Below are 16755 nucleotides of genomic sequence, written 5' to 3'. Positions count from 1 at the left end.
ACTGCTGCAGGCCTGGCTGCTGAGCTGCTGTGTTACCAGTTACCAATCAATCATGATTCACTCAGGGACCAGGGACTCGGGGACCAGGTCAATACACAGCCCCTAGCTACTACATAACGACTTAACGGGCATCAATCAGCACCTACAAAACCAGGCTAAGGAGAGGAAAGAATTAATACAGACAATAAACTGCCCCAAGACAGACACAGTCTTGGCAGGAGTTTTGCCTGTCAGCAGCTAGGGGTGCAGGGCCCCAAACTCCCCCTGCACCGATCTCCTCGACAGCTGGCAGGCATCATGGCCACAGCAGGGGCCACCATCCCTGCAGCTGTCACCCTGCTGGACCTTAACACACACAGTGTCACCCATGTCACGAGTTTTGCTTGTCTGCAGCTTGAGGCGCAGTTCCCCCCAAACCCCTGCACCGATCTCCTTGAAACTTGGCAGGCTTTGTGGCCTCAGCAAGAGCTACCATCCCAGTAGTTTTGACCCCCCTGTAGTGTAACACACAGCCGTGACATGAGTTCAGCTTTCAAGAATTTGGGGTGCCAATTCCCCCCAAAGCCCTGCACTGATCTTCTTGAAACTTGGCAGGTTTCATACTTTCAGCAGAGGCTACCATTCCTGCATGTTTCATCCAAATTGGGCAAAAAACAACAAAGTTATAGATATTTCATTGATTCCCCACTATACCCTATCGCTGGATCTCTGAGGCGGCTCCGAAGCTTTGGAGCCGCTTCGGCCGAATCGAGGCGGAAACCCAGTCCGGAGCTCCGGATCAGATCGCGGCCATCTGAAGCAGCCAGATCCAAAGCCGGATCGGATCACTGCTGACTCGCACCAGCCTAATATATACACACACACATATATTAGTGGTGTTTCATTTAAATCACAGAAAAATGGGAGTTTCAGGTTACTTTTTTAACTGAAAATTGGGGATTTTTTTAAATCAGAGAAAACCAGGATCTCTGATTATAAATATGTGAATGAGATGCCCATAAAACAAAAGGAGTTTTCCAATTCTCTGTGAGATCCTAAATTCTTTTTCCATCAGCTTCTCTCCCACCACCTGTCACCAGCACTCTCATACTACTATGGTGACATTTTGGACAGTATTTCTTTAGTATAACTTATTTTATAACAGTATAACTTATTCTAGTTAAGGACCAAGATCTTGATCCTATGTTGACTAAAATCAGTGACAAAGTAATGAAACTCACACCCTGGGAATCCCCTGTTGGGTCAGGGCATAGCAGCATGAAATGCATGCCCTAGCAATCCCCTGAAGAGGAATTTCCAGGGTGTACAATAAGCAAATAAGCAAACAGATGTCCTTCCCCTTAAGGCATCAAAACTGTTTGGCCACGCAAACATATTTGAGCAAATGGAGCACAAGGGGCAGGCACGTCTGTTTGCTCACAACTTGTGCCACCGTAAAAAGGCAATGTCTGCCTGCACCCTGAATAGCTCTATTAATTTTAGTGCAACTATTCTTAAAGTAAGAAAAAAGGATGTGAGAAAAAGGAGTCGGATTGGCTGGAAAGTTATAATGCACTTAAGTGAAAATATGTACTCTTGGAAATGATTATGTATAGGCATGTGACACTGCAACTTTAGGTTCACAAACATACCTGTATGTACATGTAGAGGTGAAATAATGGTAAAACTTCAAATGTACATAGTCGTAGTAGAAGCTTCCCACTTAAAATTGAAATCTACCTTTCTTACCAGCAGTGGGTTTATCCATGTCTTATAAGAGCCACAACAAAATTGTTGTCAAAGAGCTATGGCCTTCTATTTACAAAAACAATTATTTCAAATACATTACTCCCATTCTTCTTTACTTTTTTGTTTCAGACTGTTTATGAAAAAGGCCCCACCACGCACCGCTTGAGGCTGAAAGAGCATCCTCCAGCACAGAGGAACCCAGAGGAACAGACATCCACCTTCAGTTTCCTCTGTGAAAAATGAAGTTTATTTCCTACTTATGGGGACTTTTTACCATCTTTAATTTTCCCTGAGCCTGAGGAAGGATGCCAAAAGCTTGCAGAAAAAGATATTTTTCTTGCGATTTTGTAGTTGGTCTAATAACAGGTATCATCTCTGAACCAAGAGTTCTGGAGTTTTGCATTCCTCCAGAACAAACACTTTCAAATCACATAAAGCTTTGAATAAGAAAAAAGATTATATGCCAGGATTGGGCAGAATCCATCTAAAAACAGAGTTTTTACTAGAGATGCTACATCTAAATAGCACCTGCCACATGCTTTACACACATTTGTTAGGCACTAATCATCATACAACTCTTACACATTGTGTTCACTCATGACACTCATTTCTTTACACCTCTTGCTGTTGTTATTTACCATTTACATTATTTAGTGCCTAAGATTCCTCCTACTACAGACCAGGACCTCATGGTGCTTGGTGTCATTCTTTTTTACAAGGCATTGAATTGAAGTAGACTCTAATGGATGCAGGTTTTATAAGCTATTCAGCTAGGAGCAATCATCTCCTTACTCAACTTTGAGGACCAAATGCACTGCATTGTGTGCTTCATGTCACAACTATGGTGAGGTGAATATGGTTGATCCTGCTCATCCCAGTGTAAATACTGAAAAACTCCAGACATTTAACTGGTCTATATTTGCCCAAATATAATGATTTGGGGTTTTGCCTAATAAAGATCCTGATTCTTCTGCCCTGAATCCTGCTATGACCAAGCCTGCACCGACCTGCAAAGAAGATAGCTGTACTGAAAGAACCTGGTAAAAAAGACGAGCGCTTAAACAGTCAGTTCAGTTAATCAAATATCCCCTTTCTTTCTGAGGCTGGTGTTCTGCAGTGGCGGGGAGGGGTGTAGTTTATCACTACACACTATTCATACTTACTCTTCTTTTTTCTTATCATCTTTTTTGTCATCTTTCTTTTCCTCCTTCTTTTCCTCTTTCTTCTCCTCCTTAACATCTTTATCATCTTCCTTCTTGCTGTGTAACACAGTGTAATATTTAGCAACATTTGCAGTTCCCCAGCTGGGCCAATATATGAAATCTGAGGTGGGGATTAAGAAGCTAGTGGCCTGGGATTTTTGTCTTGATCAACCAGGGCTTCTCAAGTGAACCATTCCCTCATTTGGTTTAACTAGGGCATGTGTTACAGGTTCTAGGCTGCCGAATGAACAGAAACACATTATTAAATCATGTAACCAGCTGGCTGATTCTGTGCAAGATTCCTCCTTGCTTCAGCAACCTACTAGCAAGTCTGTATAAAAGGCCTGTTTGAATTAAACATTCCAGTGTGCTCCATACTTCAAAATTCAGGCAATCAAAAATCTGTTTCATGGCATTAGTACTTGCAGTGGCTTGAAAGTCCTATAATTTTCTTGGCCTTGTATATATCCAAGCTCTAAACAGCCTGTTTGACGCTGTAGTGCTAATAAAGAATCTGAGTATCCTCTCATACTTGTTCTACACTAAACTAGCTTCATTTAAGTTACTCCTGATTTATACCAGTGGATGAGGAGAATCAGAGACAACACATTTAAACAAAGTAGGCCAAAAACGTGGAACAAACTTGTACTCTATATTCGGCACTGTAGGTTTATTCAGAATCTGAACATTGCAGGTGACCCCTACTCCCCAACTGAAATTAACATGAGTTCTGGCATTGACTTCAATAGGCTCAGGATTTTCTCCCATATTTATTAACTATTCTATAAATTGTATTAATAAGTAAATAAATATGTGACATTCAACCTCAGCTGACTCTTTTTGCCCATCACCTTTTTGCATTTCCTACATTCCAGTGTGTCAAAGATCAGCAACAGAACCAAACTTCAAAATTAAGATCCACATATACACTTTCCCAGAGCTCAGTTTCCTAGAGCTGTTATTCAGCCCTGTACAGAAAAAGCAGCCTCTGATGTGCATGTGGATCTCATTTTCTATTAAATTTAAGTGATTTGTTTTTAAATTCAGGGTGATTTGCTTCAACTCCCCACGTAAGTTTAGAAATTTTTTGAGTAGCAGTGATTCTTTTTTTTTTTGCTTAGAAATTAGCCCTTGTTAAAATGTAGGGTCAAATTCCCTGCTAGGGTTAATGGTCATAGCGCATATAAATGAATGGAACTATCTGCATTCACACCAGAAGAGAATCTGGCCTTGAATCTTTATGTACAATTTTTTCAAGAGTTTTTTTCCCCCGAAGGAGGCAGTGTCTCCATCCTCCAGTTGAGATCATGAATATCCCTGACACTTGAATGCAAGTGATTCACTCGCTCACAGATCTAAAGCTCTACCTGCCAGCTGTAGTTTGAATAACAGGCACAGCATTTCTTTACATGGTTGTTGTCTGCTCCACTCAGAACTGCATGGGTTAGGTAGGTCTGATTCTCCTTTTGCAGCAGTGTAAATTGGAAGCAAATCAGTTCCAGTGAATGCAAACACACCAGCTGGAGTACACAGGAGCAGAATCAGCCCCAACAGACATGTAGAAGACACTTGCTTATGGAAGCTGAGCCAGCAGGCACATCATGGAGAAGTGCCATGGGCTCAGATGTGCTTGCTCATTTTAGGGAGGGAGCACTTTAAGGGGGAGGAGGACAGCGTGGAAAATGTTTTCACCACTTTTAAAATGAATGCAGTTGCCTGAAGGTACCTATTTCCTACTGAAAAGAAACACAAGGCTTGATGCTGCACTTCTCCCACTGTCAGTTGTTGCTGTTGTTGTTCTTCTTCTTGTGCCCTGTCTGAGGTGGTTGATGACAGGTATTTAGGAGAATTCACAGATTTGTTACAATCTGATAGGGCCGCAACATAAGCGCTTCTGCTATGGCCATTATGGCAATTAGTCGTGATGCAGCAATACAGCGTAGTCTGGAACAAACCCAACTTTACTCACAGGGAGAAGGCAGGATCCTAAAGCCATTCCTGTGTGCGTTCTCTGCAGGGTTACTGAAACATTGACCAAACTAGACTTGAGTTTCCTCAACTCAATCAGTGGAACTGCAGTAAGGACTAGGAAAAATCCTACTAGCCTGGGACCACAATTAGAAGAGCAAAAATGTGCTGACTGACTGAGCTCATCAATTCCTATTGACATATCAAGTCAATTAAACAAGATTTTTCACACTGTTTCCCTTACCAACGCTGGCTTCCACGCAATTATAGAGGATGCTATTCACAAATGTATTTTCTCTGCTATTAGCGTCCTGGACCCCTTTGATTGCATTTTAAATTCAAATCTGCCATTCCCACAAAGCTCCACGCTGTTTAGAAACACTCTAAAATGTCATATTACCTACTCTGACAGCAAGTCACTACACTCAGTGCATGCTGTGAAACCAATTCACAACCACTGTTAGCATTAAAGGACTGCTTCATGATACTCAAAATGTTGGGCTCCCCAGGGTGGTTGCAGAACTATGGAAAAATGTGTCTTTTTTTAAAACAGCAGTGCTCTGTACGCACATGAGCCTGATTACGCAGGGAAGATGCATTTGACGTGGTTAAGCAATCAAAATGCTTCAACACCACTGAACCATGGACAGGGTGTTTTGACAACTCTACCTTTCTAGTAAAAGCTATTTCTGTTTTAAATTGACAAGACAAAAATTCCACTCAGCATCTGATGGTGGGTTTCATTTTCTTTGGCACTAGGATTTGCTACTGACCTTCTCCATTCACTCCAGGTTTGCAGCGCGGGCAAGAATTTTCCATTTATTTATTTATTCCTGACACTGCTCTGTTCCTCTCCCCATTATAACAATATTATCACGGTCCTGAAGACTGACCAATGGGGAACACTCAGAGAAAAGGTGGTCATAGCCCCCCTCAATCCTGAGACCAAATGCAGCACCTCCAGGCAAAGACTTGAAGGACTGATTCCTATTGTTTCAGCACTGGATAAAGTTCCTTCTATATGTATAACTAACGATACCTGCAGCTTATTTCCTCGCTGGCTTTGTTGAATAACAGCATTCAGATCATCACTTGAAAAAATGTGTCTGTTTGTTTCTTTGATTATAAAAAAAATGGATATGTGATATTCAGTTTCTCCTGCAGAAGATGTCCCCTTGGGCTGAACAAGACCTGTCTGCCTCTACCACTGTAAAATATGACTGCAGAATTGTAAAGACACATAGACTTTATATGGCATTCCTTACCTTTTAACTGCTTTACAAATCAGCAAGCTAATCTTCACAATACCAGCTGTCTCCATTTTGAAAAACTAAAGCACCAAGAGGCTGAATGACTTGCTAAAATCCACAGCCTGAGCCATTGTCAGAAATAGGATAAAACTCTGGAGATGCTATCTCTCAGTCTTTCCACCTGAACTGGAAATCATGCTTCAGTCTTTTTGCTCTGTTTTTCTATGGGGCTAGCCTAAAATATTGTCTGTTTTCAGCCGTGTAGTAGTGCATTTATTTTTACAACAGTAGGAGTCACAAACACAGAATATCTATAACATCAATTCAAGAGAGATCAGAAATTCTTTCCTGTAGGGATTATGAAATATATTGTAATTATGCAACAGGCATTGGGATGTTCTATCATAATGGGTGCAAGCATGACAATTTCACAAGTCTGTGATTTGAAAGACACAAATGTACACACTCACACAGGCATGCACAACACACACACACACACAGTGTCAAAATGCAGGATAAAGTGTGATGAGCCATAGGTGGGCTAATGTAGGAGTAAAGTCGGGTGGACAACAGGAAAGAGATTGGTAGGCCTAAGAGATTTCAAGGAGGTGGACTTCAGGAGGTCGAGGGAGACCCACCAAGAATGTATAAAGAAAGTAAGAAAGTTTTGTGTATTGGGAATGACCAGATAAGTCTGTATGGAAGTTTGGACAAGTTCTGACCAGCTTTTATAACCCAGAGGATGGTGATGAAATGAGAAATCTAGGGGAATAAGAGAGGCAGGGAAGATGAATTATTTGCTAGTGTAAGTTCATCTGCTGGAGCCAGCCAACATGGGACAGCTGGACTCTCCCTCACCAGCCCAGTTGTAAGTATTCTGATTAAATGCTTGAAGCTATAATCACTGTGTGGTGCAGTCATTAATACATATTGTAACGTTGCTATCTAATGTATTGTTAGCATTTTACTAAAGTATTTTAGAGAATGCATCCAAATTGACAGTTCGACTGCTATTGGCCTTTGGATTTAATAAAGATATTTTATCTGAATTACTGACTGCATCATTCAAATTCCAGCATTTCCCTTTCTCTGAAGTGGAAACATGTTTCTATTGGACTGTCATTTTAAATACACAGTGAGTTTCTCATCCATTAATTGTTTGGGGGAAAACTTTTGGATGTTTCCAAAATAGTTTGAAAAGATCAAAAAATTATTTTTGGTTCTCATAATTTTTTACCAGGAGAGAAATGAAAGACTTGGACCACCATTGTGGTGGAAACAAATCAGCAGCTTCCTTCTGCTGTTCAGATGTAGCTTTCCCAGAAGTGGAGAGCAAGAGTCAGGATTAGTGTGGAGTGATTTCAAGTGACTAGAGTTCTTTACATTTTCAAGATGTTACTTGGAAGAAGTCCCAGAAACTTTAAATGCTCTAATTCACTGCCACTTCTGTAGATTTCAAGATCAGAAGATCCTGGTATGACCATTTCTGACAGATCTCCTGTATGATGCAGGTCATATCATTTCACATAATAATTGCTTCATCTAGCTCAACAATTCGTAAATGAGCCAAAGTATGTAATTTAGAAAGGCATCCAGCCTTGAGTTACAATAAGCAGTGCTAGCATTTCTGTCAAATTTGCTCAAAATCACCTTGTAAGTATAGATGACAAGCTAAACATCTAACATGAAAATACCTGTTAAGAAAAAGGATCATACTTTAAAATGAATATAAACACATTTCTTATATCAATTTCAGTATGAAAATCCATTATCGATGCTACAAAATCAGCCAGCTGAACATGAGAAATTGAGAACTAGGCAGTGATTCACCCAAATTGACCCGTGGAAGAATGAGAGAAGTTGCCCTTTGGTTTAGGACAATAAGAATTTATTGAAGACACAAGGATGTTTCTCCTTTCTACAACACCAGATCTTTCTTTACTATTAAGCTACATATCAGGAAGATGCATGGGAAGAGGTAAGCAGGATTGTATAACTACAGTTGTCACTAGCACAGACAGGGAAGAAGATAAGGAGCTACTGCATCAGAATGAGGTAAGTTGCACTAAGTAAGCAGTGATGTACTTACTCTTCATTGGTGTTGTTGCTGTAGTTGACATTATATCTGGCCAAGGACCAGTGACTGCAGCATGTTAAATAAAACACAGCAAAGGGAGAGTACAAAAGCCATAGATTTTTTGTGCATGTGCTTATTGAATAGATTGAATAACTAGTCCATCACATACTCTGAAAAGATTAGGAGGGCTGCATCAGTAAGCCCCTTTACACAACTATTCAGGACACCAGTTCCCCTTAATCACATGCTGAACGTACACGTTTGTGACCATGTCAAATGTCTGAAGCACTTTAGTCTACTCTCAGGCACACTAATGCTTGACAGCATGGATGCCCCTATTTATAGCAGTTCGCCCTCTTGGCTGCTATTATAAGTTGTTCTCAAGGCTTTCAAGTCTTATTCAAAGAAGCAACACCAAAACTGAGGGACAGATTAGCAGGAATGCTTATTGACAGTTTAATGCTTCATAGCCTCACTATGATTGGGAGCTGCTATAGTGGAGCAGAATCAGGCTTTCTTGTATTAATATATAAGTGAATGTTAGTATGGGGACAACCTTGTCCACTCACACAGCTTTAAGGGTATGCTGACAAACTGGTTAAGTGGTTAAGGTGTCTCATTGCACTTCCTGGGTGCATCCAGATGAATGTGGACATTTGGTTCCCCAGGGACAAGCAGCGGCGGTGCACCTTGGGCCACAGTTACTTGTCCCCAGGGAATGCCCATGCCACATGAGCTTTGGCATGCAGCATGTTACCCCAGGTGGGGTAAGAGAGGCAGAGGCCAGCACTGGGCTGGCCACAGCAGCTTTACCTGAGGTCCTGGGGATGCAGCAGCAATGATTCTGCCATGTAGAGCCTGGCCGGCAATTGAAGTATAGCTCTGGATGGCCCAGCTCCACTTTTGAGCAATGCACCCTGCCTGTGCATATGCTGCTCCACCTTTTTTTCCATGGGCAAAAAAAGCAGAACAGCACACGCACAGGCAGCACACCCTTACATCACAGCAAACATCTAGATGTGCAGCATGTGGCACCCCAGATGTGTTTGCAGCACCACATACCATACGGCCATGCTTGTCTGGACACAGCCCCTGAGGTGTGAGTTCAAACTCTGCTCTGGACTTATGCCAAAGGCTACTCTCAGTTTACTCCGCTGGAAATGGATACACAGAAGTCAGAAGCAGCTGGTTGTGCTACATCACTCCACAAGCACATGTTACTGGTATACCTTAACTATGCGACCCTGATATACTACCTTTGAATCGGAATCACTTTTTGTCTTTCTGATGTCTGGGTCAGGAGTCTAACATTTGGTGGTCAATATGAAAACACGGGCAGCAGTGTACCTTGACAAATATACTGGGTGTGCAAAAGAAATACATTGGTTCCTAACTAAACTCATAAAAAGTAAGTTCACCGAAGAGGCAAAATCTGTTGTAAATTAGTGTGATCTGAATTATCAGACAAGAGCACAAACGAAATTTGTTGATAATTCACCTCCTTGCTCAACTTTTGGTAACCACAAAAATGGGTAAGGATCCTGCACTTCAGACTAACATGCCCTCTAAAAAGTCAATTTTTGTCTCTGTGTTTCAACAAACAAAGCCAGGGTGGTGCGGGTGCTAAGGCACACGGTTAACAGCCCAGTGGCAGCAAGTTGGAGACCACAGCAGAAATGCTTATGGCAAGGTCCTGTCAAATCTAACAAATTTGTGAATTCTGCTAAGTATTTTGTCAAAAGGAAAGGAACAAATTCTAAGGATATTCTTTATGCTGAGTTACTTTAAACTCCTATGCCATGATTTTTTGCTCATTGGCAAAGTGGAATACCACTGGAAATGTATGATGTGTTCTCCTGAAGGCCCTGATTACTTTAATTAATCAAACAGGTTTAAGACAAGACTCAACTTGCTCATGATGCTAAAGAGTGAACATTTTCTAATAATTCAGGTCAGCAGTCAAGAATTTTTCTGATTCTAGACCAGGACCTATTTATGATGTCAGTGGTTGAAATCCTAGTAGGTAGAATTAAGTGCTAATGAATTTTGTAGGAATGTTTATTGTGGAACTTCCAGGTACTTGAATGTCTTGGGAAGTCACTCTGAGAATCACACAACACTTAAATGCTTGCATCAGGAACTGCTTTCAAGTAGTACGGCAAGAGCAGATAAGCTGGCCATAGACCAATGTGGCCCTTGAGAATTATTTTCCTCCTAAGTAGTGGAGAACAAAGTTCAAGGTCTGAACAACATTTACACCAGAAATATCATAAACCAAAGGCCTCCCTTCCAAAATCCTTGCCCAGGTACTTTGAGGGGGGAGAAGGAACCATTCAAAATGAAATAGGATTCAGTATCATCATTCAAGTGATAGTCATGCTATTGCCTTTTTTCCATGCTTCCTCAGGATTGGATAGCCTAAATATTTATACCCCAACCCTGCTTGGGGAAGGGAGAGAAAACCCGGTATACCAATGGTTTGGTAAAGCACATTGCCTCCATTCAAGCACTGGATTTATTCTTACCTGAGCACTTCTAAATTGTGAATGCACATTGGCTAGTAATGACTCCAGACAAAAGTAGTGGGAAATCATCAGCCATAGGCGAATTAACAACCTTGTCTGCATGTGGCACCCTTTTGTAAAAGTTTCTTTGTTGTTCCAACTGCCAGAGAAATGTAGCATTTGGTTTCTACTTCTGAAAACTGCTTACAAAGTAGGACTTGTGCCTCCCTCAGTGAGGACAAACCCTAGAGAGTTTTTAAATTGCACCATGTCCTCCCTCTGCTGCTTAGCCAAGGAAGTCTGTCAAAGCAATGGTAACCTACAGAAAGTCATGCATGAAATCCCTAGCATAATAATCCCTGGGTAAACAATTCAGTAAGAACTATATTTGTTTTTGTCCTAAGATGCATTCTCTCAAGGTCTCTTGTAACTGGAAATGGTAACTTTTGTACAATTAAGAAATCTCCATGCTTTCTTCAGTTCTCCTGAAGTTGAAAGATTTTATTTACATGAAAGTTTCTGAAGAGCAATAGCTACCCTACTCATCTTCTATCTTCCAATAAAGCCCAGGCTTTTCATACTCCAAACAAAGAAAATGGCAATTACCCCAAGTTCCCTTTTCTCCCAGAAAAATACAATCATATCATCTTACCGTTTCCGTCCAGCTGGCTGCTCAGGGTTTCCCAAATTGGAGTGAACGTTGCTTTCCCTGCTGGACACTTCTTTGAGGTCTGGCCCTCGAATACGTTCAAGGAAAGAATCCGGCCTTTGGTCTTCATGATGCAAATGCCTTGTGGCCCATGATCTCAGAGATATCATGAACTGAGACACCCTGCAAAGAACGTATGTGCAAAACTTTCTGAACAAGATGAAAATGTCAGATGGAACATCAAGAATAGAACAGCTACCACTAGATGCTAGAACAGCTGCATCAAATTGCCAGCTAAGGTTTTCATAGTGTCAGGATGCCCATCACATTACTAGAATTAACAGCCTATAATAGTGGTTAGGTTGCAAGTGGCAGCCTCCCACTTTAAAAGGTTGTGACCCATAAAGTAGAGGGATCAGGAGGTCTCTTCTCTTACCATGACCTAGTGAACTCCAACTCCAACCAGTATGGCATGGGAGCCAGAGAGCAACTGCCAATCAACAAGCAGGCTGCCAAGAGAGAGAGAACTTAAATCTGCCTTCAGAGCTAGGAGTTTCTGACATAAGGAGGAACCTTGGTGTGGTGAGGGTTCCTGTGATGAGAGATCATGAACTCAAATGTAGTCATGTAAAATGAACCCAAAAGATGCCCTGATGATGAAAGAGAACGGGCTGTGGAAGAGCTGGATTGTAAAATGATGGGTGGTGGGAATTCCAGGCAAGAGAGCACTTCCCCTTCAATAGATGTTGCTGGGATGGGTTATGGCTGAATTTCGCCAACAACTGTGCAAACTTATTTTGTGACCCTCATGGCTATAGATTCATGGGTCTAGATCCGTGGCTCTATATTCACCCCCTACCATTTAGAGGACTCATTTGTTCTGTCACATCTACTATCTGACTGTAAATTCATCAGCACAAACAATGTGTCTCCCTTCATGTTCCCTAAGTTGTTTAGTGCATAGTACATAGATTATAATGACTAATACTGATAATAGAACTGGCCCTTGCTATGAGCCAGTAATTGACTGTTGCATATAAACTACAATCCCTCGTCCTAAACCCTAATGGAGCACTAGAATAAAGTAAATAAAAAATGTCACAACACCAGAAAAACAGTTTTATCACTGCTGTATTTTAATGTTTCTCTTTATGTTCTTCCCGCCCTGAGCTAGGTGCTCTTCAGGGATAATAATTATTCTTGGTAAAGCAGAAAAGCGAACTCTGTTTCTGAAATGCATCCAAGTAACAATACTAGCGGTCAAATTGCCTAACAGTGGTTAGAGTCTATCTAACAATATTCTGTATTGTGTTCTAATGGTACCTCCATCTGGACAGTGGTGGTACATTTGCATGCCACACAGACTTGCCTTGAGCAAACAGCATAATAAAATGCTGAACAGAGCATCTCTTCCTTGATAGGCTTTGTAATATTCAAGAAAAGTTCTTTAGACTTCCCCAGAGGAAACTAGCACTACATCTGCTCAGTTGGCATAAGGATAACCATGATGAAAACACTAGTGCTTAAGCAATTTACAGTGCTGTTGTATGGAATATCTGCCACTTGATTACAGATTCTCAAGGAAATAGCTTGTGACAGACTCCCTCAGAATCTCTTACCTCTAAGATGTAAACGATAATAAAAAAGGAAGTAATATGTGGAGTGAAAGAAATCAGAGAAGGGTATCTTATATTTTTGTTTCCCCATGGGGTCAGGATTGCATGAATAATCTAAGACCTCCATGTTTTAAAAGACTGAAAGTAATTGCAACACTACAAAAAAACAGCCATCCTCCTCACTAGGCTCTCTAAGGTCATGGATTAATTGATACAAGCCTTACCATACTGACAAAAAGGGCACTTGTACATATGACGGGGTTTTAGTCCTTAGGGTTGCATTCTGTGCCCCCTAAATTGAAACAGTGAGTTTAACTGAAATGGTGGATTTGATTTTTCCATCACTGTATATATGTTATTGTCCTGGAGGCCACAGGTGCCTGCTGAAGACAAAAGCAGTGAAGGGCCTGATCCATTTTTTTTTTTGTTCTGGCAGAGCTTGCCCATCTCTCCCATGGCCAGGGGGCCATTAATCTGTGCCATTAATTATCAGCTCACCTCTCCAGCCTATCAACCTCTTTCTCCAGCTGCCAGCACATCCAGCCACCCTCCTGCCACCTCACCATGCTGCCCATGGGGCAAGCCAGCCCATTCCTGGGTGGCCCCAGGTGTCTTGCCAGCCGCAGGAGCCTGCTGAAAGCAGAATCAGCGAGGAACCCAATCCTTCCTTTCTGCAGAGCCTGCCCACCTCTCCCACATGTGGGGGCCAAGCTGACTAATGGCTGAAACGTTCAAAGTTGCAAAACTGAAAACTAAATTACATTAGGATTTAATTTCGTTTGCAACAATGCAAACTCATTTAAAACCCCCAAAACTCCCACATGTGTAATGGGTGATGCCATTAAGCCACACGAAGGGAAATTTTCATCATGTGTACATTGTGACATCATCATGTGTACAAGCGCCCTTCAAATAGGAAATTAAACCCCAGTGTCTTCCTGCCTGTCTGGGCAGAATTCAGTTTGCAGTTTGCAAATATAATGAAAGGATTATTTGGGTGTTCTCTCCTTAGTTAGAATTTAGAATATTGAAACAGGATGTTATCATATCAGTTCAGGACATGAACAGGTTTTAAAAACTTAAAGAAATTCCCAGTACATTTTTTTTTCATTCCACTACAAGCCATTTGCTTTCATACATTGCAAACAGCCTGCTACTGCATGAGAACCCAAATAAAAAACTAACTAAAAGCACAAAGGAAAATGATCATTTTGTTCATCGTCTTGTCCAAGATGAAAAATAGTGAAAAATAAATTTTATTTTAAAAATTACATCAACATTCCTGAATGTTATCAGTCTTTTTAAAAATAAATGATGTTTAATCATTAATATATTTAATAACTATATCATAAAACAAATACAGTGTTGTATCCCCAGCTGAAATTCTCTAAATCACACCCAGAGGTCTTGATTCAGAAAGCACTTAAGCACATGTTCAGCTTCAGGCATGTTGTTAAGTCCCCTCTAAGTAAGTGACACTTAAGCATGCTTAATCTCAGGGATTTGCTTGAAGCTGTTCTGAGATGCTTTTCTGAATTTGAGTCAGAGCCAGAATCGACAGCCTTTCTTAACTGTGGCTCCAAGTGAGTCACATATATACCTTAATCCTAAAAATACCCAGTAGACCCTGCATTCCCAGTGCAAGATCTACCGCTATTAAGGCTGAGAGGGAATAACTCCTCACTTTGTGTTCAACAGACTCTATTATAACCAGTTAACAACCTAGAGAAAAACTTCTATTTATCCCTGCACTTACTGCCTGACCTCATTTCATCTTTTTCTCTGGTATTCAATTTCTTTTCAGTGCTGATGATCTCAAGATGAATCCCTTTCTCCTCCTTGGATGAGCCTGCTGGAGCCCCATCATCACCAGCTCTTGCACATTAGAGATTTTATTCCAATTTGACTGAGTACAGATGAGTACAGAATCAAGGTCAAAGCACCTTTGTTTCATTTAAGGTTTCTTGCGGGCCTCTCCATTTCAGATGGACTGAACTCATTTTCTTGCAGAAATGATGAACTTCTTTCCCTTGCTTGCAATATTCAGTAATTTCTTGAAAGCATGTTATCCTTAATATTGGAAATGAGACTGGTTAGTTAGTCACCTGGCCATTGCTCCCCTGCCTGTGAACGAGCCCCTCCGTGATTCTGACGGGCCTCTTGTCTCCACGGAAATGACTCTCTGCAATTCTGAACATGTGTCCTCACACAGTGAATGGGTCCTGAAAAAGCAAATAGTTTTAAAAGATTTTACTTAGCTCTGCATTGCTTTTGCCAATCATTCAGTTCTGTGCATCAACTCAGGAAACACTAGGGGAAAAATCCTACTTTTTCCATCACAAGTACTACCTCAGCCAAGCACACAGTAAACACAGGAAACACCTGCTATTTTGGTTTCCTGGGACTGTACCCTGTGAAATCAATAGAAATTCTGCTATCTATGGAGGCAGGCATAAAAAGTGATTCTACCAACATATGGTCTTAACAGTACACAATACAAAATTTGTAGTAACTAGTATACAATCAAATGGCATCCCATTTGACACTATTGAACTCCATGACTTTTAAAATCATGAGATTGTCTTTGAAATCACAACGTTAAGAATGAGTGAAATCCTAGCCTTATTAAAAGTCAACCAAAAATTCAGAATTGACTTCAACTGAGCCAAGATTTCATCCAATAAACTGTGTGTTCTTTTTATTTGTCTCCTCATTGTGTTTAGGATTCATGTTTTCAACCATTCTTCCATGACCATGAAGCCTAGAAACTTACTATTATTATACCAAAAGCAGAGAGTCTATTAAATAAGGCCTTAAGGAAAACACTAAATACAATGAAACCTACAGTAAGATTGCAAGAACTGGCAACACTGCTGGGGTATGCTAACTAACTTGGATGTACTCACAATGCAAAAAAGGACTTACAAAAATTTATACTCAATATGGCACCATTTTATCGCACTGAAAAGAACTTTGTTCCAAATTGGATTAGAGACTACAAGGTTTTTCACCTCTATCATCTTATTATCTTCCTGACACAAAGAGATATCATGTACCCTGTTTGATGCTGGAAAGTAAATTCAAATACACATGCCCATACAAATACACTGAAGTACTATTGCAACTCTAATATTTTATTGCTTTTCTTGTCATTTTTTTCTTATAAGTCTGGGAAGTGTTTTACTTTAAAAAAGGAAAGAATGGACAGAAGTTTTTACAGAAATGACCATGCTGCAGAAATGCAGAGCCGAGAAAAGAATCCCTCTTAGAGAAATAGAGATCCTATGAATGTCCAAGAAGGCTGGAGATAATATAATGAGTATGCAAAGGCAAATGATTCCAAACAGAGGATTTCTTGTTCCAGAATCAACGGCCATATTATTCACTTGCTACAGCCACATTGGCCATTTGTTTTGGAACAGCTAGGTTAAGAACTCCACATCTTCTTAGTGATGGGCACACAATCTCAGATGTTCAGAAAGTCCAGGGCAGGAGAGCATATAAGCCTCCATGGCTCACTAAAAACATCCAGGAATGTCTCCTTGCCAAAAAGGAGGCTTACTCCCAATGGAAAGGAGGGGTCATCACTAAGGAGGACTATTCAGCAGTTGCTCGGGGATGTAGGGGGATGGTTAGGAAGGCCAAGGCAGAGATGGAACAGGGGCTGGCTTCCCGGATTAAGGACAACAAGAAGTCCTTTTTTAAGTACATAGGGAGAAGAAAGAAGGCCCCAGGAAATGTGGGGCCCTTGCAGGACAAGA

At 40.9% G+C, this 16755-nt stretch overlaps 1 protein-coding gene across 2 annotated transcripts in view; it reads right to left on the bottom strand.

The window, feature by feature from the left end:
- Positions 1–16755, bottom strand: part of CNGA3 (cyclic nucleotide gated channel alpha 3) — a 56563-nt gene that overhangs the window by 34355 nt on the left and 5453 nt on the right. Inside the window, exons 2-5 of one of the 2 annotated variants that reach the window (XM_019525607.1) lie at positions 15100–15216; positions 11382–11561; positions 8238–8291; positions 2892–2987 (exon numbers count right to left, since the gene is read on the bottom strand). In XM_019525607.1, the coding sequence (XP_019381152.1) occupies positions 2892–2987; positions 8238–8291; positions 11382–11561; positions 15100–15216 (447 nt within the window). Of the gene's footprint in view, positions 1–1406; positions 1416–2891; positions 2988–8237; positions 8292–11381; positions 11562–15099; positions 15217–16755 lie in introns of both variants that reach the window. The other variant, XM_019525606.1, reaches the window with a different exon arrangement.

This window comes from Gavialis gangeticus, unplaced genomic scaffold (genome assembly GCF_001723915.1).
Source record: "Gavialis gangeticus isolate Ggan-Ray unplaced genomic scaffold, GavGan_comp1, whole genome shotgun sequence".
NCBI classification, from domain to species: domain Eukaryota; kingdom Metazoa; phylum Chordata; order Crocodylia; family Gavialidae; genus Gavialis; species Gavialis gangeticus.
Note: the sequence above shows the minus strand (reverse complement) of the source record. Positions and strands in the feature narration are given on the sequence as shown.